Raw genomic sequence first — 25,734 nt, 5'->3', positions numbered from 1 at the left:
AAACAAAGATTTGATAAGAATGGTATACAACTAAATGGAGGATCATTAAGCGACGACATGTTTAATTCCTACTTAATTCAGTATTTTTAATTAAAAAATAACAAATTTAACAACTTGTGGTTAACTAAAATATTGACGGTATATAAGTTTACTTTAAAAACACCCGATTCTCGGTTACCGGTACTATATCTAGAATTCTCCAATATTATCGTATGTTGAGCTACAGCACTGAGTATTGCGTATTCTAAAATAGGAAATGTTTACAGACAAAGGCGCATACAATTGATTGAAAATGATATTCCAATGTTAACTACCAACCCCACCTATCAATGATTATTTGTTTCATTCAAAGGGATATCAAATGGATGACAAACGACCTTCGTTTAGAAAATACATATAGTAATATATCTGAAGATAGGCTACAAACACTTGAACGGTCATTATTATGCCAATCTTGTCGGATTTTTAATCAGGAACATCGCAAGATATTCAGGTATGTATGACAAAAACATGTGACAGTAGGCCTATGTAGAAACCTTTCAACCTAGTTGAGTCTGGCCCAAACGCTAAAGAAATGGAGATGGGCACAACGGCCGTTAGATTTAGCTTAGGTTTCGACTTTACCTTCCTAGTTATCGTAAATACTGTATAGTAAACCAATCCTCAATTATAACTATTAAGGAGTTACTTATAATAAGGACACTCTCGAGTCAAGGTACGAAAGGCAAATGTGATGAACGAGAGCAATGTGACGACGACCCAATCTAGGGACACCACTATTGAGAGGACCCTTTTTGAAACTTTGTTAATTGGATCCTGGAGGTGAACAGAGGCTCTACTATATTATATCTTACAGATATCAACTAAGACAGGAAGCAAACAGTTCAGCAGATATGTTGGTGATGGCAAAAAACAATGTTCATATCAATGAAAGTATCCAGTATTATTTAGCCAAAGGGCAGAAGTTTTTCGTGGTGAATAAAAAATTATTAAACGTTTTACCAGATGTAAGTTAATACAATACACTCTAGTGTTTAACATAATTCCTTTGCTTTGGTTCAAGTCCCGTCACATGTCAGGATTTTTTCTAAGGACAAAATTACAACTCCACACTAAAAGACTTGTAATAAGACTTTGTTCATGTAGAGCATCTTGTGTATATGTTTGTCTTGTGAACCTCTGACAGTCCCTAATGATCAGCAATTGCTGGATGGATCACCCTCTCATTTAATATGGTTTTTAAAAAAGAGTTAAGGGTGCATAAAACGGAGTTAAGCTGACCCGAGTCATGTCCGGGATACAACCGACCTAAGGGCTCGTATGATCATACTGTGTGTCGTTAACTCCAATTCAGATGTACAACTAGTAAGTTTAAATGGTCACTTTTTGCGATCAAACGCAGAAGAAGCTATTATTATGAAGCTAAACCGTAAGATTTAGAACTCTGATAGAGAAATGACCGTGTTTACGTAACTTTTAATCGCATAATAACGTACATTACCCGATCATATTTCTCACTTAAAAGTCGAGCGCATTTTTTTAAAATTCCACAACAGCTAGGCCTACAATTTTCTAAAAATGTCACAAAATTCTTCTTATTTTTTTCAGAGGTCACCGTTAGTGGGGAAACATTTCAAACGATGCAGTGTAATTGGTAACAGTGGTATTTTGCAAGACAGTAAATGTGGTTCAGAAATAGATAAAAGTGATTACGTATTTAGGTATCGTATTTATTTTTTTATTGTAAAACAAACGCCAACTATACTATATTTTGTTATAAAGTATAACACATTCAACATTCACAATTAGCAGTAGTTGAATTGTAGTCAGTACAGGTTGTTTCCCAGCTTCACAAAGAATACACTGTAAATATCATATGCTGCATCCAGGGAGTTTTTTTCTGCAACAAATTATAATAACGAACCAAAACTGGTGACGATGTAGAGGGCGCAATACCTTGTAGGATTTATCAAAAGTTTTGTCCACAAAACATCATCCAAATCCTTTGTTATGTAGAGTATCTTCTGTGTATGTTTGTATTTTGTGTTGCTATTACGGACAGTACTACTGGCAATGCTACTGAATTTACATTAATTCATTTAATTTTTGGAATAATTATATAATTATTAAATCATATTTAATAACTTAAATATTGTAAAAACAAATTGTGCTTTCATTGTTTATTAATATATAATATAAGAAAACAACTTATAATTATTGTAAAATAAATAAATATTGTTGATATAAAGTTTGCAGTACACCACGTATATTAGTTCTAGACGTTTCATCAATATGCTTTGATCGTCCTCAGGAGTGAGAAAAGCATTGAGAAACTCAACAGTTCTTTTCAGAACTAATATACGTGGTGTACCGCAAACTTTATATCAACATTTGATTTCGCCATGCAAACTGTCAAACAATACAAATAAACATTGTATTTACTTATTAGGTGTAACATGGCTCCAGTAAAACAGTTTGGAAATGATGCAGGATACCAGATGCATTTCACCACCATGAATCCAAGTCTACTGAAAAACAGGTAAGGATTTCACATTTAAAGATTTCTCAAATGCTTTAATGACATTTTGTAATATAATGTGACATTCATTTAGCGCTATTTCATGAAGATTAGAGCGCTGTGGACTTATCTCAACAACATTCTTCTCCCCTAAGGGTTACATCGTGTCATTGGCAGCCAACTACGGCACCATTACATCTGTCCATGAAAGTGTGTGTGAATTAGTACACCGGGGAACGCCCTACTCGTCTCGAAAGATGTACTAGGTTCTTTAAAGTGCACACGAGCAATATGCATACACTGGACCTACGGTTTATAGAGAAGACTTTGTTCAACCACCGGAACCATTGAGCGAGTGAGCCTCGAACCCTTGCCGATGTTATGGCTATGGATTACGGTTCCACTGTCTTACATTACTCACATTTTCTTAGTTCCATGTAACTATTTGAATTGTTGGAATTATCTTGTCTTTTCTTTTTTGATATTTTCAATCGCATTTGAATAAAAGTCAGTGTTTTTTTGTATCAATTTCAGTTCTTGATAAATATATAATTGTTTTTAGGTATAATACATTTGATAGGCAGCAAAATATAAGTGATTTTCGTGAAGATACTTCCAAGTATAAAGGTTTAATATGGATACCTGCCTTTGGTGATAATTATTGGACAAAAACAGTTTTTAGGGCCTTTTATCACCATCGGACGTCAAATTCAAAACTTGTGTTTGGTCATCCAGAACACTTTAAAGCTATCTGGAGGTTTTGGACAAAACAAGGTTTACAGACATGGCCATCAACAGGTAAATTATTTTATTACACATGGAACCGCCTCTTGTTGTCCGAAGAACGAGGCAATGAGTAAGGCATCATGCATAAGGATACAAAGGCACAAACAGGTTCGAACTCAATCACATGCTAGTACGATGTATTATTACACCATCACTCTCTGGTCTATGTTGAATCCGATATTCCCAAACACAAAGCAAACAATTTTTGTACAAGAAAATATAAATTGTCTAGAAAAACTAGAGGCTAAAAAATTACGCATGGACAACCAACTTAACTTAATATCATTTAAAATCGTATTATTTAATTTTGTATAATTTTTTAACATTTTTTTTATAGGATTCTATTTAACAACAACAGCTTTGGATCTGTGCAATGAAGTTCATTTATTTGGTTTCTGGCCATTTAATAAACAATACTACCCAGAGACACATGACGTACAATATCATTATTATGAGCACCTTCCATGGGCCAAGAAGCACAATATGACATCAGAGTTTCAGATACTCTGGCAAATGCACATGAATGGTGTTCTGAAGTTACACATTGGTAAATGTCAATAATGAAAAATGGTTTCTAAAATTGTTTCTACTTCAACTGGTAGGGTTGGATTGAGGGGAGGGAGAAGGTGTTTACTTCAGTATACACTATACTCTCTAGACCATATTCTCTATGTGGAGAGAAGGCATTGATATATATATATATAATATTAGTAAATTTTCAGTATATCACCAGGCAGTTTAGAATCTGTTCTGTGCCAGTGGTGTTTATATATACACATAGAGTTATGTTTAAAGGATGGAGATCATCAGGACTTTGCACTGTAACATAACTGTCTATATTTTATGTGCAATTAAGTTTAACATTTATATTTTCCACTAAGCAGTCTCCATACAGCATGAGGTATGTATCTGTTGTGATGATTGGTTGCTTTATGCAGGAACTTTATTTACTCTAAATCTGCAATGTACTGTATATATACTTTTATGAATGGTAATACATGCATTACCGACATGGACATTGCGAGTCTGAAACAATGAATTGTTCAAAAAAATTATGTATATCAAATTAATATCATCGATAGAATGTTAACTGACAAACAAAGGGTACATACTGCTAAGCCCTTGGCATTTCCTTAATGCTACCTATACCCTTCATCCATCTCTTCCTTTACTTGTTTAAGGGCGTCTTCCATCGTGAGCCTGGATTTCTTATGCATTTTAATATACTGTAAAAAGAAATTAGTTTATTTACAACTCAGGTGAATTTAGTAGGTAAGGCTGAATATAATGCAATAAAGATTATGTTGTTATTACTGCTAATCATATTGATATGTATATATGATATTGATGTTCAAGTATGTTTGACAATACTAATAAAAATAACAAAACTCAATGATTAGTTACATCTTACAAGTACACTTGGTTCCCACTAGGACGCAACACAAAGAGGTAAGCACAACACAAGCGAGTTGACCAATAACACACAAAGGCTTAAATAATCCATCAATTGTGATTGGTCAGATTACTTGCGTCCAAGTGAGAACCAAGCTCTAAATTGATTTCTTACCTGTTTGGTCTGTTCAAGTGTTGTATACTGATAATCTTGTGAGATTGAATCAACTAACTGCTGGTGGGAATACTGCATATGCTGTACAGCTGACTGTGCTCCAATTAGCTGTGCCCTCAAAAGGTCATTCATTGCAAGAATGCTTGGACTGTAACCAGTAAGTGCTGTATCAAAATAATAAAACAAAGAGGTGATATTCTGCTCTGTCTCATTATAGAGTTTTTCATTGATTATTAATCTTTGCTAACAACAAAGGCAAGATTTGAAGTTTGGTTCTTTACCGTTACTTATCATCTCACTCTCTCCTCCTTCATTTCATTTCAAAAGACATTTAGTTTCCACCATAGCAAAACAATACAAAATAGTATACAGAAATGATAAGGTTAAAAAAATATGGATATTGATGATTGTTGGATGGACAAAAGAAAAGAGGCTATGGAGGAAGGCATAATACCGAGAAGATGTGGGTATCTTGTGCTGGGTATGCCTATGCTAATAAAAAGATCTCTGTCTCTTTGCCCTATTTCACTACAGAGTATACAATATAAATGCTTCACTAACATACCTTCTAAGGCCTCTGTTGAAATGACATGGCTTGTAACCAGTTTTGGTTCCATGAATCCAGCAACTATTGACGGGGCGAGGCCTGGGATTTCAGAATCTATATAAAAAAATAGATAACACAAACTATAATATAAAAATATAAACACTATATATAACCAAATCAAACATTTTATCAAATACTAACTGAAAATCATAGCTCTACTGTTCAATATGTTAAAATAGACATTGACATGCTCACAGAAATACTGGATGGATACGGTATGTGTTAAGTTGAGGTTGGATAGCTGAAATTGACAAAATTATATTGGACTGCAAAGAAGAGACAGCCTCATTCAAATATTAGGGGAATACTTCTCTATTTTTGGACAATGATTATTATTTGGCTTGATGTGATTAAATTGATATAATAATTTAGTGAATGAGCACTGTCTGTTAAAGCCCCATTTATTATACTGAATTTCTTATTTATAGACATATTTTTTATGGTCAATTCAGCTGATAGCCAAAGTCAAACAATACAAAAAAGTGTAGTTAAAAACTAATCTTACCAGCATTTCGTTGGTGGCGTATATCTCCCTCGGCTACTTGTGTTCCAACATCAATACCTGGATTTCTGGGTTGACTCCTCCTCATCTTTCTTGGTGTAACCGTTAAAGTCCTTGTTTCAGAGTATGAAGTATAACTACGGGTGTAAATCTCTGATCTCGCTGAATCATTTGGAAGCTCTTCTACCTCTGAGTCGGTTCCACTATGCTTTGAGTAACTATCAAAGTCCTCTGTGTAACCATAGCTTCCTTGCTCCTTAGTTCTATTTTCAGATTTCTCTGATTTTCTTTTTGATTTGTCAGGTGTTTGCGTACCAATAGATGACGATATTGATTCAGATAAATAGCTTTTTCTTTCTTTTACAGAGTCAGTATACGTATCTACTAATTCCTCTATGCTATCAGCATCTTCAGTTTTTATTTCAGAGATAGTCTTATCGGTTGCTTCAGTTTCGAAATCACTTTCATAATTATTTTTACATGGCGTATTAAACTCTTCAACTGATGGTAGCTGAAGATCATCAATCGTCTGATAAGCGAACTTGTTAAGACTTGGTACAGATCTTTCGGTCTTAATCTCCTCTATCATGTCATCATCCTCAATTGTGTGAATGCTAGAGGCCAACGACAAAGAAGATAACTCTTTTACTATTTCTCTTGGTGCTTTTTCCATCACCTTTTCTCTCTTAACACTATCTGAAATAACATTATGAAAATAGATAATATTTAAACATTCACTGAAAGTGCAGTGCTTAATTAAAATACGTTTTTCAGTAAAAGAAATAAGTAATATAATAATAATACAGTACAAGTATATATAGAATAATCTGTTTTTAGTTTGCATTCTATTCATTTAATTTAAGAAATCTTCTGCCTGCCAAAGTGCATTTTTTTCGATTTGATGAGCTATTCCAATAATTCAAAAAGCATCTCGAACTATCAATCTATTTATACTACTGTACTACTATTAAACATTATTTAAAAATGTATAGTCTTTACCTTTCTTGTCCCTTAAAAAGCTTTTATTTACATCAACATTTTCTTTAACCTGCAGAAAGAAATACATAATAACATATTATATTTGATTTCTAATAATAATTTATTAATGAAAGTTTGGTCAGAACCTTTTGAGACATTTTGTATACAGACAAACATTAAACTGCTAACCTTATTTGGTACATCCTTTGGTTTTAGTGCCTGCTTCTTTCTGATGGGTGGGATATCAGGTGAGGTCACAGGTGATAAGTTCATGATAAATGCTTGCATTTCATCATCACTATCATTAAAATTTCTGATAGAATGAAAAGATGACTTGTTGTCTTTCTTCTTAGGTGTTGATGACCTAACTTTGTCTTTCTCCAGGTACTTCTTTTTTGCTAATTTTTTAACAGGTTTAATTTCTTCAGCTGGTTCCCTTAAATTCTGCTCTTCAATCTAATATATAATAACAATTGACTATTATTCTCATTGTTACTTAAAAAAATTGTCTATCTACTATATAGGTATCTAAACACATCCTAAGGTTAGAAAAAGTATATATATGTTGAGGGTATATTAGACTAACTCATAACTGGATTTAAGGGGAGACAGCCCAGGCCCCCAGTAAATAAGATAGGACACCAGGTTAAATTCAGCATTTTTTGCCCTACACCCCTTTTTTAAAATCCTGGATCCAACTCCCAAGTTTGATCCAATAATGTCAGTGTCACCAGAGTCATTAGAAACATGTTAAAATGTAAAAAATTACTTACATTATCATCACTGTCAGTTGAATTAATAATTGTACTCTTATCCTTCTCCAATGTTTTAATTGCGGACTTTTTCTTTGTGCCATACTTAGCATTAAAAGCTGCAGCCTTATGTAACGCTGATGAACTGTAGTTGGGTAGTGTTTTATTTAGATTTTCTGATGTAGGCTGTTTAGAAGACCCAGTGTTCTTAGTGTTTACTAAGGTCTGACTAAGGCTCTTCTTAACAAATCTATTCTGCAAGACCGGCTGTGGGTCATCTTCTTCATCAGTGGTTAAGCTGATATCACTCAGGCCTTCGACTTTTGATTTTTTAACTTGTGTTCCGGATGTTTTCATGGATAGTTGGGATAAATATGCCTAAATAAAACCATAAATTGTTAAAATAAAACGTGAATGTGGTAAAGACACTTGACGTTCATACAGAAAGAACTGGGTTCCCTATAAGAACAACTCCCAGTCAACTCAGCTGTAAATAAGTACCTGATTGAAATACTAGGGAGGATAAGGCCGCATGGAAATGAACTGGACAACCTACCACATAATGCCAAGGCTTAGTACAATGAGTTCTTAACATCCTATTATATTATATGTTCAGAATGAATATGTGACTTATTTTCAAGAATATTTATTTATTACACAATAATGCATTTTATCTTATTGTTTAAAATTCAAATTTTGCACAAGAAATACTTGTTTCAAAGCAATGAAATTTCTACAGTTTACATTGAGCTTTAGCAATGGCTTTGTAATCCTCCTCAACCGTAGTAATAAACTCACATCAAGCTCAGATCCACCATCGGTACTGGCCTTTGTTTTGGTTGTAGCTGTCGGTACATGACTAAAGCGTCTAGATTGTTTGAGTAGCTCCTGGGCCTTACCAATCACTGATGAACTATTTCTTCTACCTTGCATTGTTATCTTTTCACTTTGAAAACATAATCAATATAGTCAAATTAAAAATAAATTAGTAATAGTATTAGTATGTATTTGATAATAAAATATTTATGATGAGGTTGGATTCAGAATTGAGAAAATATTTTAATGAGTTGAAAGATTTTTTGTCTACCTACTACAGTCTACAGTAGTAGGCCTACCACTACCAATAGAGGGTCACTACTCTAGCCTACCGAGCTAGCTACTAGAACTAGACCAAAAAGAAAGCCAATTCTATTTAATTAGTTATACATTACATAATAAGTCATAATACATTTGTGTAGTCAGTAGGCTAGTAGGGGCCTAGCCTCAGCCTGCTGTGCCTAGAACACGATGTACACCAGCCTAGTCAGACAGTCAGAATTCCAGCAGCAGGGCGTTTTTAATTATTATTAACCTGCCTAGGTAGGCACTAGCTTACTCTCTCTCTAACCTAGGCCTAGCTACAGGAAGGTCTAAGTAGCCTAGTTAGGCCCTCTAGGCCTACGCACGCTAGTAGGCCATCTCTTGCCTTGTCAAACTAGCCTTCCTAGGCTAGGCCTAGCAGGCCTAGCTAGTAGGGGGATCCAGTCAAGTCGCCCCATCGCAAAGTCGCCCCATACAAAGTCGCCCAATACAAAGTCGCCCCATCGCAAAGTCGCCCCATTACAAACTCGCCCCATCGCAAAGTCGCCCCATCGCAAAGTCGCCCCAACGCAAAGTCGCCCCATCGCAAAGTCGCCCACGGTTTTATTTCGGAAGTGCCGCCGCTAGTAGTACGCTGTTTTAATCATATAGCGGTTGCGTTTGATATCGATTGCGTTGTTACTTTGGTCGCGCTAAATGTCGTATACATTATAATGTTTATCCTATTATATACATAATTTTTGTTTTAATTTTTATTTTACAGGTTTTAATGGAGTGATGTGCTTTTTAAAAATCATTAAAAAATAGTCCCTTGTTTGAAAGTTCTAAAAAGATTTCGAAAAGATTATCCCTGATTTATAGTTTCGAAAATGTTAATTTAATATGATTTTAAAATTAGTTACCAGAGCCACAATTACGAATCTTTCTTCAACCTACGCGTGGATACCAGCTAATTTTTTAGGATAATATAATAAGTGTATAAATAGTAGGCCTTCGTATATTTACAGTAGTTAAAACAATAACAGCGTTGTAAGACAATAAATGTTATATAGGCTACTTATTGATCATTTTGCATTTATTGACAAGTTATGTGTCTATAGTTATTTAATTTTAATTATGACTTTTCAAAATGAAGAAATAAAAAAAAGGGGATTTCTTCGCCGATATGATCGTTTTACACATGCAGGTATTTTAGTAAAATTAAAACGCTACATTTTGACCATGGAAAAACCATCGTACAGTATGATTATCGTGTGCGTGTTTTTTAAAAAGGGGAATCCCCGACGGGCAGCAGAAAGACGTAGCAGCTGTGAGAAGGAAACAGATACCAGAAGGAGCAGCTCCGATTGGTTTCAGAGAATGTTTCAGATTGCGAGTCGCTTTTTATTCAACAGCAGAATGATCATTTTACTGAAGAAATTCTTTTCAACCCTTTTGGTTATAGAACATTCTAATTATCATGCCTAATAAATATCCTCATATCGGGTGTTTATTTAATTTTAATAAACAAGACAGTGCAGTGAAGAGGCACGGAATAATACGTACACGGACGTACGACGAATACACACATGCACGTCATCATTTACGACATAATAATAGTGGCGATATGATGCAATTTTATAATGGATATAATGATGAGATTGCATTTCCAGGCTTATAATCAATGTTCATTGTAATACTATGTATATAATAGTAAACTGAATGTTTATAAATAAATTGTTTTACCTAATTTGTTGCATACAAAAAATAAAAGACACAGACGTAGCCTACGTTCCCTATAAAATATTTCACATTTAAATTTATGTACTGTTAAATGACATTATGCTGAATAATAGGCTTTATACTATAATCTTAAACTATGTTTACAAATTGTCATTTTTAAGGCACACATCTTTCTCTCATCATAGACCTCAGTGTAAAATAAAAACAAAAATCAATTATTAATATAGGCCTAATAATAATAAATATTCATCGACCAAAGTAAAAATAATCTAGATCGTATAACATCATTTTATCGCGACCAAAATTAAACGCCACCGATTTCGAACGCGACTGATATCATCGTAAAACTCCGACGGGGTTTCCCCATCTTCAGATGGTGCGTTGTAGTGCGACAACGGCGGAGTAATTACGGGGGTTTCTCTCTGGTGAGAGCATGGATTAAAGAATAGAAGGATATGCATCGACGTGAGATCAAGGGTTCCTTGACTCTCGCCGACAGACCGCGGACCGCCCACAATGTTACAGTTTAATTAACCGCATGGTAACAACGAAACGGTCGCGTGCCTAATATATTGTTTACTGCACATGTGCAACGACATTTAACCTTGTTGGCTACTACGCTTCTTTCGCGCGTTCTTTGGTGGCATGATGTTTGTAGATGGTCAACTATTGACTATGTTGGTTTCTGCCGCGATTGATCTACGCTAATGATTTTTTTATGATGATTAAAGTAGCATTTTATGACCTGTAGTAGCCCTACATCTGAGACAATAACTATTAGTTGTCTCATTTGTTGTAAAATTACAAAATCAGCAAGAATGCTAGCCTAGCTAGGCCCAGGCCTTGTACTAACTAGGCTAAACTGGGCTAGTAAACCCTATGATTTGCCGACATTGATACTGCCTAGGTAGGCCTAGGCTAATCTTAAATACTCACCGTTGTCTTACTTCTTGTGTGAATAATAATAATAGGTAGGCCTACTTCGTTTGTTCGTGATCAAGTTTGCCCTGCGTGTACTTTTCAAAACGACCGCTAGGTAACGAATCGCAACTATACATAGCCAGCCAATCCCGGATCAGGGATCGCTGTTTTCATTCAATTAGGCCCGGTGATTGGATGTGATGTGGATGACATAACCACTAGCCAATCACCAGGCACTACAGTTTAAATATAATCACATCGATAATTAAGGAGATTTATGAAGAAACCACTGCTTAGCCATATATTAAAAAACACGATTGTTGTATGTCTGAACACCGGCCACGCTAACAACATACATGGTCAAATGCATAATTTAATATTCTATAGATTAACGCAATTTTTAATGACAGAAGATGGCAGGCAAATAATGATAATTCAAATATAAAAATGGCATATTTTATTAATATTACCAACTACCTAAAATTACCAGTCGTAAGAAAGTGAACTTTTCGTAGTCCGATTGTGATGAAACTAAAACAGAATTATTCAGCAATATATGTTTGTTATCAATTAATCATCGACGCAGACATGTCAATAGAACATTCAGACTGCGCATACGATTTCTACATGGTTACGTTTTGGTCTCAAAAAATGTAACAGTTGATTCGCAGCGTTTTACAGAGGGCCGCGGTTAGAGACACGGAGTTCAATGAACGTGTTTGTTTGATTGGCAGCAGTGCTTTAGTATAGGCAAGCGCGTTGTAAAATCGTTTGATGTCACCGTCGATGCATATCCTTCTATTCTTTAATCCATGGTGAGAGCTAGCACGTTAGTGCGACCGCGGAGTGATTAGTTGGGGGCTTCCTCTCTGATGATTGGAGAGCGTGCCGATCGTGTGACCTGAGACTACATGGCGGGGCTTCCCCTTTTATGCCTACACGTTCCGTGTTATTTTGTTTATCATTGCGACATTTTACGCACTTTTAAACTATTTTTTAACGTTTTGGGGCGACTTTGCGATGGGGCGACTTTGTGTTGGGGCGACTTTGCGATGGGGCGACTTTGCGTTGGGGCGACTTTGCGATGGAGCGACTTTGCAATGGGGCGACTGTGTCAGGGCGACTTTGTTTTGGGGCGACTTTGCGATGGGGCGACTGTGTATGGGGCGACTTTGTATGGGGCGACTTTGCGATGGGGCGACTTTGCGATGGGGCGACTTGACTAGCATCCCTAGTAGGTAGGGCTAGGCCTAACTAGTGTCTGTAGTAGTAGGCCTACTCTAGCTAGGCCTAGCCCCTAAAATATAATAGATTACAAGTTTAATAAACCATTATTTCATTTTGATCACTTACGCTTTTATCCCTCATAATTATGTCTAGCGGTTTACCTGTATAATTATAAAAAACAATATACACTTGTGACTTCCTTCTCCGGCTAGGCCTACATTTTAGTTTAAATCGTCGCTGAATCCCCGCGCGCGACATACATCATCATACACAACAAACACGACTCTTCTTGCACGTTGAGGGCCGGTTTGCCAAATAATTATGTATGGCGCGCCGTAAGTGCCTGTTAGAAATACACATTCTTAGAGCCGAAACCAGTATTTTCAATTTGTATTTTAATTTTATTTAATAACAATTTATTCTAGTAGCTAAATAGTATCATAAGATAACAATTGTAAAATGTATCTTCCTCGCGCAATGTCATGCTCCTGTACTCACCACATTTAAAGAGTAAAAAGTCAAACATCCCAATTACAATCACATTATTTTAATTACAAGTACTGTGCAAAACAAAGTCAATACATGTATAACAATTTCATCAAATAATTTTCATCAAATTTTAGTATGAATACTGTACTACAAAATATTCCATTTATAATCAATTTTAATATAAATAATATTGCAAATACCCAATTCATTGAATTTTTATCTAATTTCTGATCATAAAAATACATCACTTTTTTAATGTGTAATAAATATTGTATAAAATGCAAAAGTTTTTTTTACCTAGACATTTGATCGACTTGGATAATGTTTTATATATACTGTATTATTTTATGTTCTCCTAGACAGAAAGACTGGTCTAAAACTTCCAGAAACCTTTCGCGATGAAGTTAAAAAGAGACTTTTTTAAATAGCAGTATGAACAACATGAATAAGGCTTAAAAAGAAAAAATACACAAAATATGAAAGATTTTAGCCTAAAATAATTACATTTCATAACAATAATTTCATCAAAGTTAAACCTTTATACTGTATTTATAATAGACACCTCAATTAAAGACAATTGTTTTGTGAATTATATATTACTATTATAATTATAATTACCTATATTATATATATCCAAACTGCAGACAGTACTGTTTCGATCTTATTAGATCTCGTCAGTGCAGCTCAGATTTCGAAATGAAATGTACCGCAGAACTGGCACAATATATAGGCTGAGCCAGGTATGCGGGACATGGTACACTGATTATGAACACAAAGAGTGCACAAGCTCAACGAGCGTGCTTTGCAAAATGCTAATAGTATTCACAACAAAAATGCACCGTTTCGAACTGAAGAGTGCTCTACAAAACAACATACTATTGTATATAGCAGATAGTAGAGGAGCGTAATATCCAATCTGCAGATGAACTTTATCGATAACTTATCCAGTTGTCTAGGGGCTCATTCTGGTTTAGTTATTACCCAGGTGAGTTGGTTTCATCATGGCACAGATATCGTTCACAGATATCGTTAACCTACCCAGTTAAATAACTGAACAAGAACAAGCCTAAAAACCTGCTGTTTATATGCTACTATTTGTTTGTTATGAAAGATTTAAACGTATTCCTATGTTATGTATAAAATGCAAGATTTTATATTGGATTCATTGGAATTTGCAATTTAGCCTATGGCTATTAATTGGGTGTTAATCAACATTTTAAGTGTCTTGTATTGCGTGACTCCCAAATTTGTTAACCAACTTTATCGTGTACAGCACACCTAAGAATTCGGCCTCTTTAGCACTCTTATGAAGGACTAAGGACAGTCGAAATACAAGACAGGTGCAAAAGTGCACTGGTGCCACCAATTGTTTTGATAAAACACAAAATCTAACTTCATTTTAGTCAAAACAACCTACCAGTTAAGGAAAATCCTTTAATATATACTTAAGTGAAATAGTACATTTTATTGTAAGAAAACTAAATGAATTGTAATAAATCCCTCAGTCCTGTAGCACCAGTTGTTAAAAAGGCTCGTCTGATATCACCACCAACAGAAATATGTATCTTAATAACAATGTACTTGCTTCGCGCTCGCGACCAATCAGAAATAGTGGGTATAGATTTGTAAACAAACCGAACACCTCTCGCCTAGTGCGTGTTGAAGCATAGCGAAATGGCGACTGCCGAGTGCTTTTGTTGCAAGGTGCATCATAAATGTTGTATATGTTGGATAAATCGTGAATTTAACTACACAAAATCACTGATTAATATTCCTGTTTTTAATTTTCAAACACTTGCCGAGTGATTTGCGTCGGCTCCGAAGGATAGTGGCACAAAATCTTGGATTTTTTTCAAGGAAAGGTACGTCCACGATGTGCTCGTGTCTCTCTGCCCGCCCGGTGGCGTTGCCTGATGCGGTACTTCGTCTACTAGGCCTAGGAGGCTTGGGTGTCTGTTTAAGCGCCGAAAAACATCACATAATACATGGAAGATGCAATAGGAGCATGAAGAAGAATGAAAGATAATAATTAATATATTTACGCAACATTTGTAAATAAAATCAACAGTTAACATGTATTAAATGCACCGTAATATATATGTGTCAAACCAAAAATGACGATACATAAATAAAGTCGATGATTCCGAACCAAATGCCCAAATAATTCTACAGTGAATATAAAACATAAGTTTAGAAAATAAATAACATCCTTACCATGCCATTCCATCAAAAGGCTAGTTTTGACGATTGCTTTTTAAGATGATCATCTCTCAGTTCTCCCATGCTTTAACATACCTCTCGCTGTGTTTGTTTACCATTGTATACCCACTAAAAGGTCAAACTGACGGTGACCTCGCGAGCGCGAAACGTGTCTATTGGAGCTGTGTAATCGAATTAATTGATTTCAAGATAGTTTATATTAATTCATAAAAATTGATTAAAAAAAAAACTGGCTAAAACTAAAGTAGGGATCAGTTTACAAGCAGCACAGTAACTTCCTAACAGTAAAAGTTGCTGAGCTACATGGTAAGTTACACAGTCCCACTAAAATGATAAAACTAAAACACTCACCACTACTAGAATGAATTTTATGAAAAGTACAAAGGGAAAATAACATTGTACTACAATAAGAAGCAGTACCCTCAAACAAAATGTTATGTTTGTTTGTTTGTTTTGCTGTACCTTTTTTAGGTCAAATCCATATACTATAGTTAAAGTTAAAAAAAGGTTGTGCTTTTTTTTCTAATTGAAATAGTACTCTGTTATAAACTTCCTGTTTAAAATGTTTACAAATTAAAAATGTTTAATCACACACTTTTGCCAGTGTAGACTAGGCTTTCAATATTAAAGATGTACCCAGTTCTCAGTGCTTTATTTTCACATGTAACAATATACAGAATCTCATGTGTATCACAAAGTGATGCCTGTATCATGTAATGTTATTGTAAGTCAAGGGTTAGGTTTTGATTTATGATACTAGGTGATTATGTGAAACACATGTTATGCTGTATTACCCCATTTTTCTATAATACTGGAAAAATATAGATACATTACATAGAATCGGGTGAACAATATTGTCAGCCAAGAGGCAAAGTGACAAGGATAATCTTTCATGTAACTACTACTTCTAACAAATAATGAGTGCATACAAAAGTAAATAAAAAGAGAGCAAAATTTGTGACTATCTCGGTTACAGTGTTAAAAATGTTGGAAATGAAAGCAAGTGTTGGATTTTGAACGTAAGCTAAGAGTAAGGTTGTTATCAAGCCAGGCAGTGGTATTGGTCGAGATGGTCGAACAAGCTGAAAAAAAAAAAGAATGTATTATTATAACACAGAGTGGAGATGGACAGAGGACACATTTGTGGTAGCTAAAAATATACAGTATGGTTTTTTAATATTAATAAGGATGGCATCTAACATTTTTGATCTACCCAAAATGTTGGAAATCTAAATTTAATATTTTCAGTGTTTTCCCTAGTATGCCTATAATTTCCTCTGAATTATTTCTGTACTTTATTTGTACCCTACTTCGCTTTTTAAAAATGAATGTAACTTTTTTTTAGCACGTTGCTATTGTATATTATATTTTGGATAGATCAATCACTTAACAAAAGAAAATTAAACACTTACTTCATTCCATGGACTGTATATCACCCATATGGTATAGGAAATGATAAAAACACTGACAACAGACTGCAAGAAAAAAATGATACAGTAAAGTGTGATTCTACAATTGAAATTTATTTACCATAATTTGATGAATAAAAGATATTTTTGCAGGCCTTGTCTTTTTAAAATTGTAGGTGTGCTACAAATTGCACTCTTCCATACATTCATGGGTTCTGTAGGTGTGTCGTTTGATTTATGGTGTGTAGAAGTTTACCAAATTGTGTTGTAAATCACATTCCTGAAGGGGCAGTTTAGGAGTGTGTTAGATGAGTGATCAAACTCGCTAATCTCAAAAGAAAAGGCCTGTTTTTGTGATAAATTTTGAAGAATTTTTCAGACCTAATTTACTGTATGGTATGTTAAACAAAAAAAAGCCAAAACTGGACACAACCTTGTATTGTAATAGAATTTCTGGTTTCTATCCTAGACTGATTTTCTAAATGGATTTTACGCATAAACAGTATATATTGTATTGATTTTTTAATAATTATAATAATTTAATAATTACCTGTTTGTTAATAACTGCAATGTTGAGAGCCAGAATTAGTCTTAAAAGTACTCCCAACCCAACTGCAAGTAAACTGTTTCGTGTTGCAAGCCACTTTACAACCTCATTATTTTTGGGTGTTTCATTACTTGATTGTTCATCAGACAATTGTTCTTTTGAAGTCATATTTTCACTGACTTCATCTGTTGAGTTCGGATTGTTTTTATCTTTTGTTTCACTTACTCCGCCTCCTCCATCTCCCTGTATATCTTTTAATATTCTGCTTGCAGATTTGTTATCAATCGCATTGTGCAAACATGTATTTTCTTCAGATTTTCCAACTCTATTTTCGTGGTCTCCATCTATATAAATTAAATTTAGTATCAATGAATTAACATGATGAATACTAAATTGTTTAAATGACAATAAATATTACCGTATCGCATTGTATCTAGTAAACTTTAGCGCCGGGTTTGAAATTTCTATTGTTTTATAAAATATAAACATTGCCTGGTTACAGCAGAATGAATGATTCTCACTGACTTACAGTATTAACAAATAAATTTGAAAATATACTGTAACAGATTCTAATTAATAAAATGTATGATAGGCCTATGATTCTATTGGCTAGTAGCTACCACCGGAATTCAAGGGCCTCTCTCCTAGTAGTAGTAAGCAGGACAGTATTTCGCCGGATTAGGCCAACTTTGGCCACATACAATTAATACAACAATATCTATGGAACGCCCATGGTTCCGGAAATATACCTAAAATGTAAATTGGAATAGAAGACTGTAATAAGATAAAACTGGAAATTATAATGATAATAATAATTAAACTTACAGTATACAGTATAATTAATAATGTATTTAATAATCATAATTAACGTAATTAATATTAAATTATTATATAGGCCTAGGCCCTACGTATAAATAGTATATTAATATATTAATTTATTTAATTATAATTAAGAAGGATAATTATTAAAGGCAGTATTATAATGTAATTAAATATTATGAGATACAACATAATTAACAATAAAAAAGCAAAAATTGTAATATATTTCTAATAATAATGTACTTAATACAGTATACCAAAATTTGTAATACACTAATAAATGTACTTTTTTTTTATAGAACATTTAAATTGTTAAATAGTTAAAACTTAACTACTGTACAATCTGAGATAACTTTCTAATAATACAATGCGTGATTTGGCACGCCATAGAAATCGTTTGTGGCTGAAACTATCTGTGGCCATGTGCCCCAAGCTAGGCCTAAAGCTACCTTAACACTGATGATGCCCATCCTGCATGATGTAGCATGGGGATGGGGCCTCGCAGCCTGGCAACCGCAGCCTACCACTTTAATTTATTAGCTTTAATTTGGTTAATCTACGTTATAAATAATAAACAAATACACACCATTATGACTAATATCATCAACTGAAGCGACATCGGCTATTTTTTTCATCCGTTCTTCTGAACTTTGAAGAATTTTACGCCGTCTTGCATCCCTCCTTTTAGCTGCTTCGTTTTCTGCCATGTTTAATTTTAGCGGTGAGGGTATGAGACGCCATGCGTGCCTTATTTTTAATTTTGCTCTGCCGTGACCGAAAGATGAAAAACTAAAAAAACCAAATAATGAATGTTTTTTCATTGAATAGAGAGAATATTTCATTCGATGAAAAATTGACTGCTCTATTTTCAACTCGGTTACAAATATAGCAGTCGATTTTTAAACTCATGAAATATTCTCAACTCATCAACATCCAATTAACTCATAAACATTCATTATTTGTATGCAATTTTCTATTATAACGATAGTGTGATCATGGAGGTATTCCTCCATGGTGTGATATAGTACTTTTGTGGTATATACCCATATCACAAACTGACAAACAGAAACATCTTGGCATTCACATTGATTCAAATTTATCTTTTTCTTTTCATGTAAATAAACTCCGTTCCAAACTGGGCTTGTCCATCTCCATCTTATCGCGTGCTCGGTCATTTCTTTAATAAACACACATCCATACTCCTCTATAACGGGTGTCACGAAACCTAAGACCACGAAAGCTAAGACCCCATAAGACCTAAGATCACGAAAGCTAAGACCCAAGACCTAAGATTACAAATTCTAAGATATACTACAGCTTAAAAACAATACTTGTTTATCCATACATAATTTTAAACACAGTAGGTTTCATATTACCATAAATATAATTTAATACTACCGCAAAACATAGATAAACTCACATTATTTTCGCCCGTTGAGTAAATGTATATTTTTTCTTTACAACAAACAAACTTGACGGGTTGTTTGTTGGTATATATTTACTCCATTGTGTTGGTTCAGAGGATGTTTTTCTTACGCACCTGCCTTTCTTGTATTTTGACTCCAAATTTGTTGACTAACTTTATCCTGAACACCACACTTTAAAATTAGGACTTATAAGTACTTTCAGAAGGAGAAACACATAATAACAAATAAATAAATCCTTTAAATTGATGATTTTACAGATGTGTTTCTTTGTATACTGTAATGTAACTCCTCGAGCTCCCCATGCTCAATGTTTTTGTTTCTATGGAGCGCCAAAAGAGCAACAATAATAGTACAAGTATAAAAACAGAAAGAAAACGAAACAAAAAAGCTTATCATGATTTTTAAATTAAAATTTATTTTCCAGTATTTATTTCTTCGTACTTGCATGATTATACTATTATCATTACAATTTTAATTTTACATTGTTCCATCCACACTGTAGATGGACTCCACAGAGTTTTCAGCCCTCTATATAATTTTTGCTCTTTTGACGTTCCATAGAAACAAAAACATTGAACATGGAGTAGGCCTACTTCTAGTGTGCTGTAGGCTAGTCATTTTGTGTGCGAGAAAAACGTCTGTAAAATCATCAATTTAAAAATGTATTTGTTACTTTTTATGTGATTCTTTTTCATGAAAGTGCCAATTCTAAGGTGTGGTATTCAGAATAAATGTTGGGAGTTAAAATACAAGGCAGGTGCGAAAGATAAATATTTGTAATCTTAGGTCTTGGGTCTTAGCTTTCGTGATCTTAGGTCTTAGGGGGTCTTCGCTTTCGTGGTCTTAGGTTTCGTGACACCCCCAATGTTGCAGCATTGATTAACAAAATCAAAATTTAACAGTGGGGCTCGTTGACCGCGAATGACTAACAATACCATCTTCCCCACACACCTGCACAAACTCATTTGTATAACAACGAACGGCATACCAAACTATGATGAGAGATACATTCTCTTCTCAACACGTAACGCGTAACGAAGATAATTAATTCCTTTTTTACATTAAAATTGAGGCCGCTAAACATAACATTTACAAGATCAAATACATGTAGCGAAAGCCAAAAAAAGAGTAAAAATTGTGCTCTCCTTGACTCGGTACTAAGGCCCTGCAGCAGCATTGGGTTCGTTTCCACCACATCATTACCAGATGCATTGCTAGTGCCTTCTCAATATGTGTGGTGGAAAGGGGGACGTATAATTCTATGAACCCCAAACACAATGGTCGCATACCTTTAACTCTATTCCACCGACCAGCGTGGGAATCGAACACACGACGCTCAGGCGACTGAGCTAACTGATCATTTTGGTTTTATCAAGGTTAATAGGATATTTATGATGTAATGATGAATTACGTAATACACGTATAAATAGACTATTATCAGCAGTCATGTTTCAGTTTGTGGTGCAACGGGTAATGCTCAGTTTTGAGTGGTATCAGCTGGGGTTCGAACCTCTACGGATATTTTTTTTTAATGAATATTGGGGTTTTTTTTAAAGAGAGATATTTGGAGGGTTAAAAATGTCAGGCCTAGGCAAGTGGACCTTAAATCATAAACAAAAGTGTATGGCATTAATTTTTCCATTAAATAGACAACATAACACCCCAAATATTCCTCATTTTTAGTACTCTTGGGTACGGTGGCTTCTTTTCAACGGATAAGCTGCTTTTCCACTTGGGGTTCTTTTCAAGATTACTTTTGTAAACTTAAGGAGGGGAGTTTCTAGATTCCCGCCCGGAAAATTGTATGATTTGAATTTCTAATAAAGATTAACAAAATCAAAATTTAACTTTTAAATTTTAATTTGTGGCGTGTTCACCGCGTAGGACTAACAATACTATCTTCCCCATTACACCTGCACAAACTCATTTGCATAACAACGCAGGGCTTACCAAACTGTTTAAAATAGCTACAAGGGCCCCAGAAATGACACCTATAGTATTTTGAAACATAATATATAAGAGTCTTCACTACCACACCATGATTGAGGCTGAGCAAAGACAATTGTGAAAAAAATATTTATTGAAATATGAAATTAAATATTAAGTCTCCAGTTAAGCTCACCATGGTTGGGGCAGAGCTAAGAATGAAAGCTTAGTCCCCGGAAATTATGAAACGAAATATAAAGGTCTTCAGGACCAATGGTGATTGTTTCCCAAGTGTGAGACATGCAATGCACGCGGCCGTGACGGTAATTCAACAAAACAAAATTATGAAATACAAACAGAGCTAGCACACAAAAGCCTACTTACTAATTTTAATATTTATATAATTTAGAAAAAAATTAGATTTATCATATCACCATTGATAATTATAATGTTAAATTTCAACTATTCATATATGCTTCAATTTCGAAGATCTGCTTAAAACATATTTATTTATTTATTTATTCTGCCATAAACGTTTATTCACAACATATTAGTAGGCCTACAATACAATATCTTGCATGAAGCGGATATTTAAAAATACAATAATGTGTAACGGTAGAATTACAATTCTAATGTAAAAGATTAACAAATAAAAATTGAACAGTGTTGTGTGTTGATCGCGAATAACTAACAATACCATCTTTCCCACAGCACATGTGCACACTCATTTGCATAACAAACGCACGGCATACCAAACTACGATGAGATAAAATTAATTCTCTTCTAAACACGTAACGAAGAGAATTAATTCCCTTTTTTAACATTTAAATAAATTGAGGGCGCTAAACACAATCAAAGCAGTTGGCGAGAGCCAAAAAAAAAAGATGGTAAATGTGCTCTCCCTGCCTCAGCACTAAGGCCCTGCCACAGCCTTTTGGGGTCGTTTCCACCACATCACCGGATGCATTGATGTTGTCGCCTCATGATGTGTGGTGGAAAGGGGGACGTATTATCTGTGAACCCCAAACACAGTGGCTCGCATAGCCTTAACTCTATTCCACCGACCAGCGTGGGAATCGAACCCACGACATACGTGTTGTTAACACGACGCTCAGACGACTGAGCTAACTGATCATTTTGGTTTTAGCAAGGTTAATAGGATATTTATGACGTAATGATCAATTACGTAATACACGTATAAATAGACTATTATCAGCTTTTCAGTCATGTACTTGGTGGCGTAACGGGTAATGCTCAGTTTTGAGTGCTATCGGCTGGGGTTCGAACCTCGACGCATATTTTTTTTTAATGAATATTGTTTTTTTTAAAGAGAGATATGTGACACTGTATTGTCGAACATGTATGGTACCACACCGGTAGGTATTCAAATATGCTTAATCGATGTAAAAATACTTTTAAAATAATAATTCATCAATTCTCATCTTTTATTATCTCGTAAAAACTTTTATTACAATTCCTTGGAAGTCATTCTAAGAAATATACATCACCTGAAACCTGTAATAATTGTATAATATAAAATATTACACATTTTCTGTATGTAGTAGGTTTAAGCGTATACACACATTCTCACGATGTCATTGCGTACATATTGTGATGACAGCCTGGTTATGAAGACGTGTCACATGACAAACACAGTAAAATATTCATAAACCAATCCGATCGGCCTACACATTCAATGTCCGTACGTATACACTTGTTGATGTGTATAAACGCACACCGTCACTGCGTACGTATACGCCTATGAATGACAGCCTTGTTATGAAGACGTGTCACATGACAAACGTCTACAAATATTCACAAATATTCAACCAAACAACTTACGGATATCCACATTCTATTGGCCTACATAGTCAATGTCCGCACCTTTTAAACGAACGCGGACAATGCGCACACATTATAATGACCGCCTCGTTATGATGACGTGTCACATGATTAAACGTAATAAATATTCACATTCCACCAATCAACTTACGCCTACCACAGCCTTGTGTATAGGTGTTTGTTGCTGGTCTAAAACGCTCTTTTCCCCTTAGGATACCGTAGCCAAAGAAAGAGCACCAATACTATATACATCATTTGGCTACAGTCATTGTACACAATTAGTGAATAAAAAACATAATATAATATGGTGGGTTAATATATAATAAAACCAGAACAATTAATATGAAAGAACACATTTACAAATAAATGCATCATATTACATATACCGTTCACAATCGAATCTAAAGATTGAAGTTAAAGTACCGTATTATTTAAAGATATATTGTCTCCCTGAAAACAAAAATTTTTATTTTTAATACTCGGAAAAACACTTAATACTTGAAAACATTTAAAGCAAAAATAGTCAAATTGGTTGCCAGGTTTTCGTTGAATTTAACCGTTTATTTTGTCTTTTTATAAGTGAAAACATTGTTTTTGGAGTTTTTCTTTCTACGGAAAGTTTGATTTTAGTAATTTTCATTGTTCATGTTTTTATGAGAAAATACATCTTTAAAGTATAATTTCATATTATTTAATAAGCGCTATATTATTTTCTAAAATATAGTCAACATAATGTGTATGCATTTAGACGTCATATATTATTTTTTTATAAAATATATTTGTATATATAAGAGGCAAATACCAAAACCATGATCTATTTCACTTTTTTTTTTATTACCAAAAGAAAAATTATAAATCATATTTTGTAATGATTCGTTTATATAGTACCATATTGAAATCAGTCGTGTTTGTAGTACTAAATGTTTATACATGCAGTATGATAATACTATATCCATCCTGAATAAGTAAAATGGAGGCGACTTAAAAAAAACTACAAAATAAATAGTTATATATACTATGTTTAGATACCATCATCTTTGATCGGATTAAAAAGCGCAAAATAAAATAGTTTAAACAATCACACTTAGGGATCATGTCGGAATTATTCTACTGCAGTAACGACATTTTGTTTACTGCAGTAATGCATGCTTTCAGTTTGTTTCAATGTTGGTTTATGGTTAGGTTAAAAGTTTTTTTTAAACAATGTGTATGATTAACCAAACAAATTATTGGATAAAAGTGTAGTATTTGCAGTATAATAATTTTGACATGGTTCCTTTACTCTGCACTACATTTTTTCTATACAATGATAAATTACAAAAGAAATTAATAAACAATAAAAATCTGGACACTATTGAGTAAATGTTTAAAGTACTACTCCTCCCTTATTCGTTGTAGTATTGAGCTGGGATTTGGCATGAATATACTACAGGGACATGTCCTCAAAGCTATAGAGACGGATTTTTAATTTTCAAACCGGATGCAGCCATATGACGTCTCGAAGATGGTACCATATAGCCGTATTTGGTAGGTTATTGATGTGTATGTGACGTCACATCCCGTCTTATGACGTCCTTACAGCTTCATTTGCTGTACCCCGAGTATCGCACATTCATGCTTTTTTGTTTGTTAATTAATTTGTTTAATTAAGAACCCACAATGTGTGACACACACCACAGCGTTCATGCGGAATCTTGGCGTAGTGGTTATCACGTTTGCTTAACACGCAGAAGGTAGGCTACCCGGTTCGAGCCCGGGTGAAACCTTTTTTTTAAACTTTAAGGTGAAAAGTATAACTGTATGCAATACACAGTATATCTTATTTTTATTATTTTTTTACATACTTATTTTGTGTAATCGGTAATTATAACTTTTACACATGTTTGTTTTGCTTTGTGCTTATTACCATATTTATTTGTAATGTAAATGGATTAAAAAACTTTGTGTAACCCACATTTTTTGTGTAAGAGGTTTCGTAGTGTGGTGGTTATCAAGCCTGTTTAACACGCAGAAGGTTCCTGGTATGAGCCATGGGGAAACCTATTTTTCTTAAACTTTATGGTAAAATATACTGTATACGTAATATGATATAGAGTATATCTCGTTTTATTACTCGGGGTACCTGGGTCTAGGACTCTCTCATCTTTTCCTCTTCTTCTTCCATCCTGACACTATTGAGTAAGAAGTGCGATTATAAAGTAGGCCTACTACTCCTTCCATTCGTTGTAGTATTAAGCTGAGATTTGGCATGAATATCTACAGGTCTACATGTCCTCAAAGCTATAGAGACGGATTTTAAAATTTCAAACCGGATGCAGCTATTTTACGTCTCGAAGATGGTACCGTATAGCCGTATTTGGTAGCGAGGTTATTGATGTACGTGTATGTGACGTTA

General features: G+C 34.3%; 3 protein-coding genes across 8 annotated transcripts; 1 reads left to right on the top strand and 2 right to left on the bottom strand.

Moving 5' to 3' along the window:
• The first annotated feature begins 365 nt into the window (after nucleotides 1-365).
• LOC140052495 (alpha-N-acetylneuraminate alpha-2,8-sialyltransferase ST8SIA3-like) lies at nucleotides 366-3,865 on the top strand. Its single transcript, XM_072098101.1, has 6 exons — nucleotides 366-493; nucleotides 857-1,007; nucleotides 1,609-1,721; nucleotides 2,450-2,539; nucleotides 3,081-3,316; nucleotides 3,642-3,865. Exons 1-6 carry the CDS (start codon nucleotides 366-368, stop codon nucleotides 3,863-3,865), a joined length of 942 nt encoding a protein of 313 aa, XP_071954202.1.
• Nucleotides 2,288-12,904, bottom strand: LOC140052033 (uncharacterized). 6 transcript variants are annotated; one of them, XM_072097410.1, is made up of 10 exons: nucleotides 12,787-12,904; nucleotides 8,509-8,656; nucleotides 7,732-8,088; nucleotides 7,148-7,414; nucleotides 6,980-7,028; nucleotides 5,984-6,676; nucleotides 5,437-5,532; nucleotides 4,872-5,035; nucleotides 4,417-4,530; nucleotides 2,288-2,528 (listed from the first exon to the last, which is right to left on the bottom strand). In XM_072097410.1, exons 2-9 carry the CDS (start codon nucleotides 8,641-8,643, stop codon nucleotides 4,444-4,446), a joined length of 1,848 nt encoding a protein of 615 aa, XP_071953511.1. In that variant the 5' UTR covers nucleotides 8,644-8,656; nucleotides 12,787-12,904; the 3' UTR covers nucleotides 2,288-2,528; nucleotides 4,417-4,443. The 6 variants fall into 6 exon arrangements, with proteins under 6 accessions (XP_071953511.1, XP_071953505.1, XP_071953509.1 ...); XM_072097404.1 differs by having other exon boundaries at nucleotides 2,288-2,525; XM_072097408.1 differs by having other exon boundaries at nucleotides 2,288-2,525; nucleotides 12,822-12,892.
• Nucleotides 12,905-15,278: 2,374 nt separating this feature from the next.
• LOC140052075 (uncharacterized) lies at nucleotides 15,279-18,862 on the bottom strand. Its single transcript, XM_072097467.1, has 4 exons — nucleotides 18,731-18,862; nucleotides 17,329-17,669; nucleotides 16,782-16,844; nucleotides 15,279-16,451 (listed from the first exon to the last, which is right to left on the bottom strand). The coding sequence occupies exons 1-4, from the start codon at nucleotides 18,849-18,851 to the stop codon at nucleotides 16,260-16,262; spliced, it is 717 nt and encodes a 238-aa protein (XP_071953568.1). The 5' UTR covers nucleotides 18,852-18,862; the 3' UTR covers nucleotides 15,279-16,259.
• Nucleotides 18,863-25,734: the final 6,872 nt, after the last annotated feature.

Source organism: Antedon mediterranea, chromosome 6, assembly GCF_964355755.1.
Source record: "Antedon mediterranea chromosome 6, ecAntMedi1.1, whole genome shotgun sequence".
NCBI classification, from domain to species: Eukaryota; Metazoa; Echinodermata; class Crinoidea; order Comatulida; family Antedonidae; genus Antedon; species Antedon mediterranea.
Note: the sequence above shows the minus strand (reverse complement) of the source record. Positions and strands in the feature narration are given on the sequence as shown.

Excerpts from the sequence above, each read along its gene's own strand:
- LOC140052495 (XM_072098101.1), top strand. The coding sequence starts at position 366 with ATGACAAACGACCTTCGTTTAGAAAATACATATAGTAATATATCTGAA. Across the intron at positions 1,722-2,449 it reads AAAAGTGATTACGTATTTAG|GTGTAACATGGCTCCAGTAA; the intron begins GTATCGTATTTA and ends TTTACTTATTAG. Across the intron at positions 3,317-3,641 it reads ACAGACATGGCCATCAACAG|GATTCTATTTAACAACAACA; the intron begins GTAAATTATTTT and ends TTTTTTTTATAG.
- LOC140052033 (XM_072097410.1), bottom strand. The coding sequence starts at position 8,643 with ATGCAAGGTAGAAGAAATAGTTCATCAGTGATTGGTAAGGCCCAGGAG. Across the intron at positions 7,029-7,147 it reads CAAAGGATGTACCAAATAAG|GTTAAAGAAAATGTTGATGT; the intron begins GTTAGCAGTTTA and ends TTCTTTCTGCAG. Across the intron at positions 6,677-6,979 it reads CTTTTTAAGGGACAAGAAAG|ATAGTGTTAAGAGAGAAAAG; the intron begins GTAAAGACTATA and ends ATGTTATTTCAG.
- LOC140052075 (XM_072097467.1), bottom strand. The coding sequence starts at position 18,851 with ATGGCAGAAAACGAAGCAGCTAAAAGGAGGGATGCAAGACGGCGTAAA. Across the intron at positions 16,845-17,328 it reads TTGCAGTTATTAACAAACAG|TCTGTTGTCAGTGTTTTTAT; the intron begins GTAATTATTAAA and ends TTTTTCTTGCAG. Across the intron at positions 16,452-16,781 it reads TATACAGTCCATGGAATGAA|CTTGTTCGACCATCTCGACC; the intron begins GTAAGTGTTTAA and ends TTTTTTTTTCAG.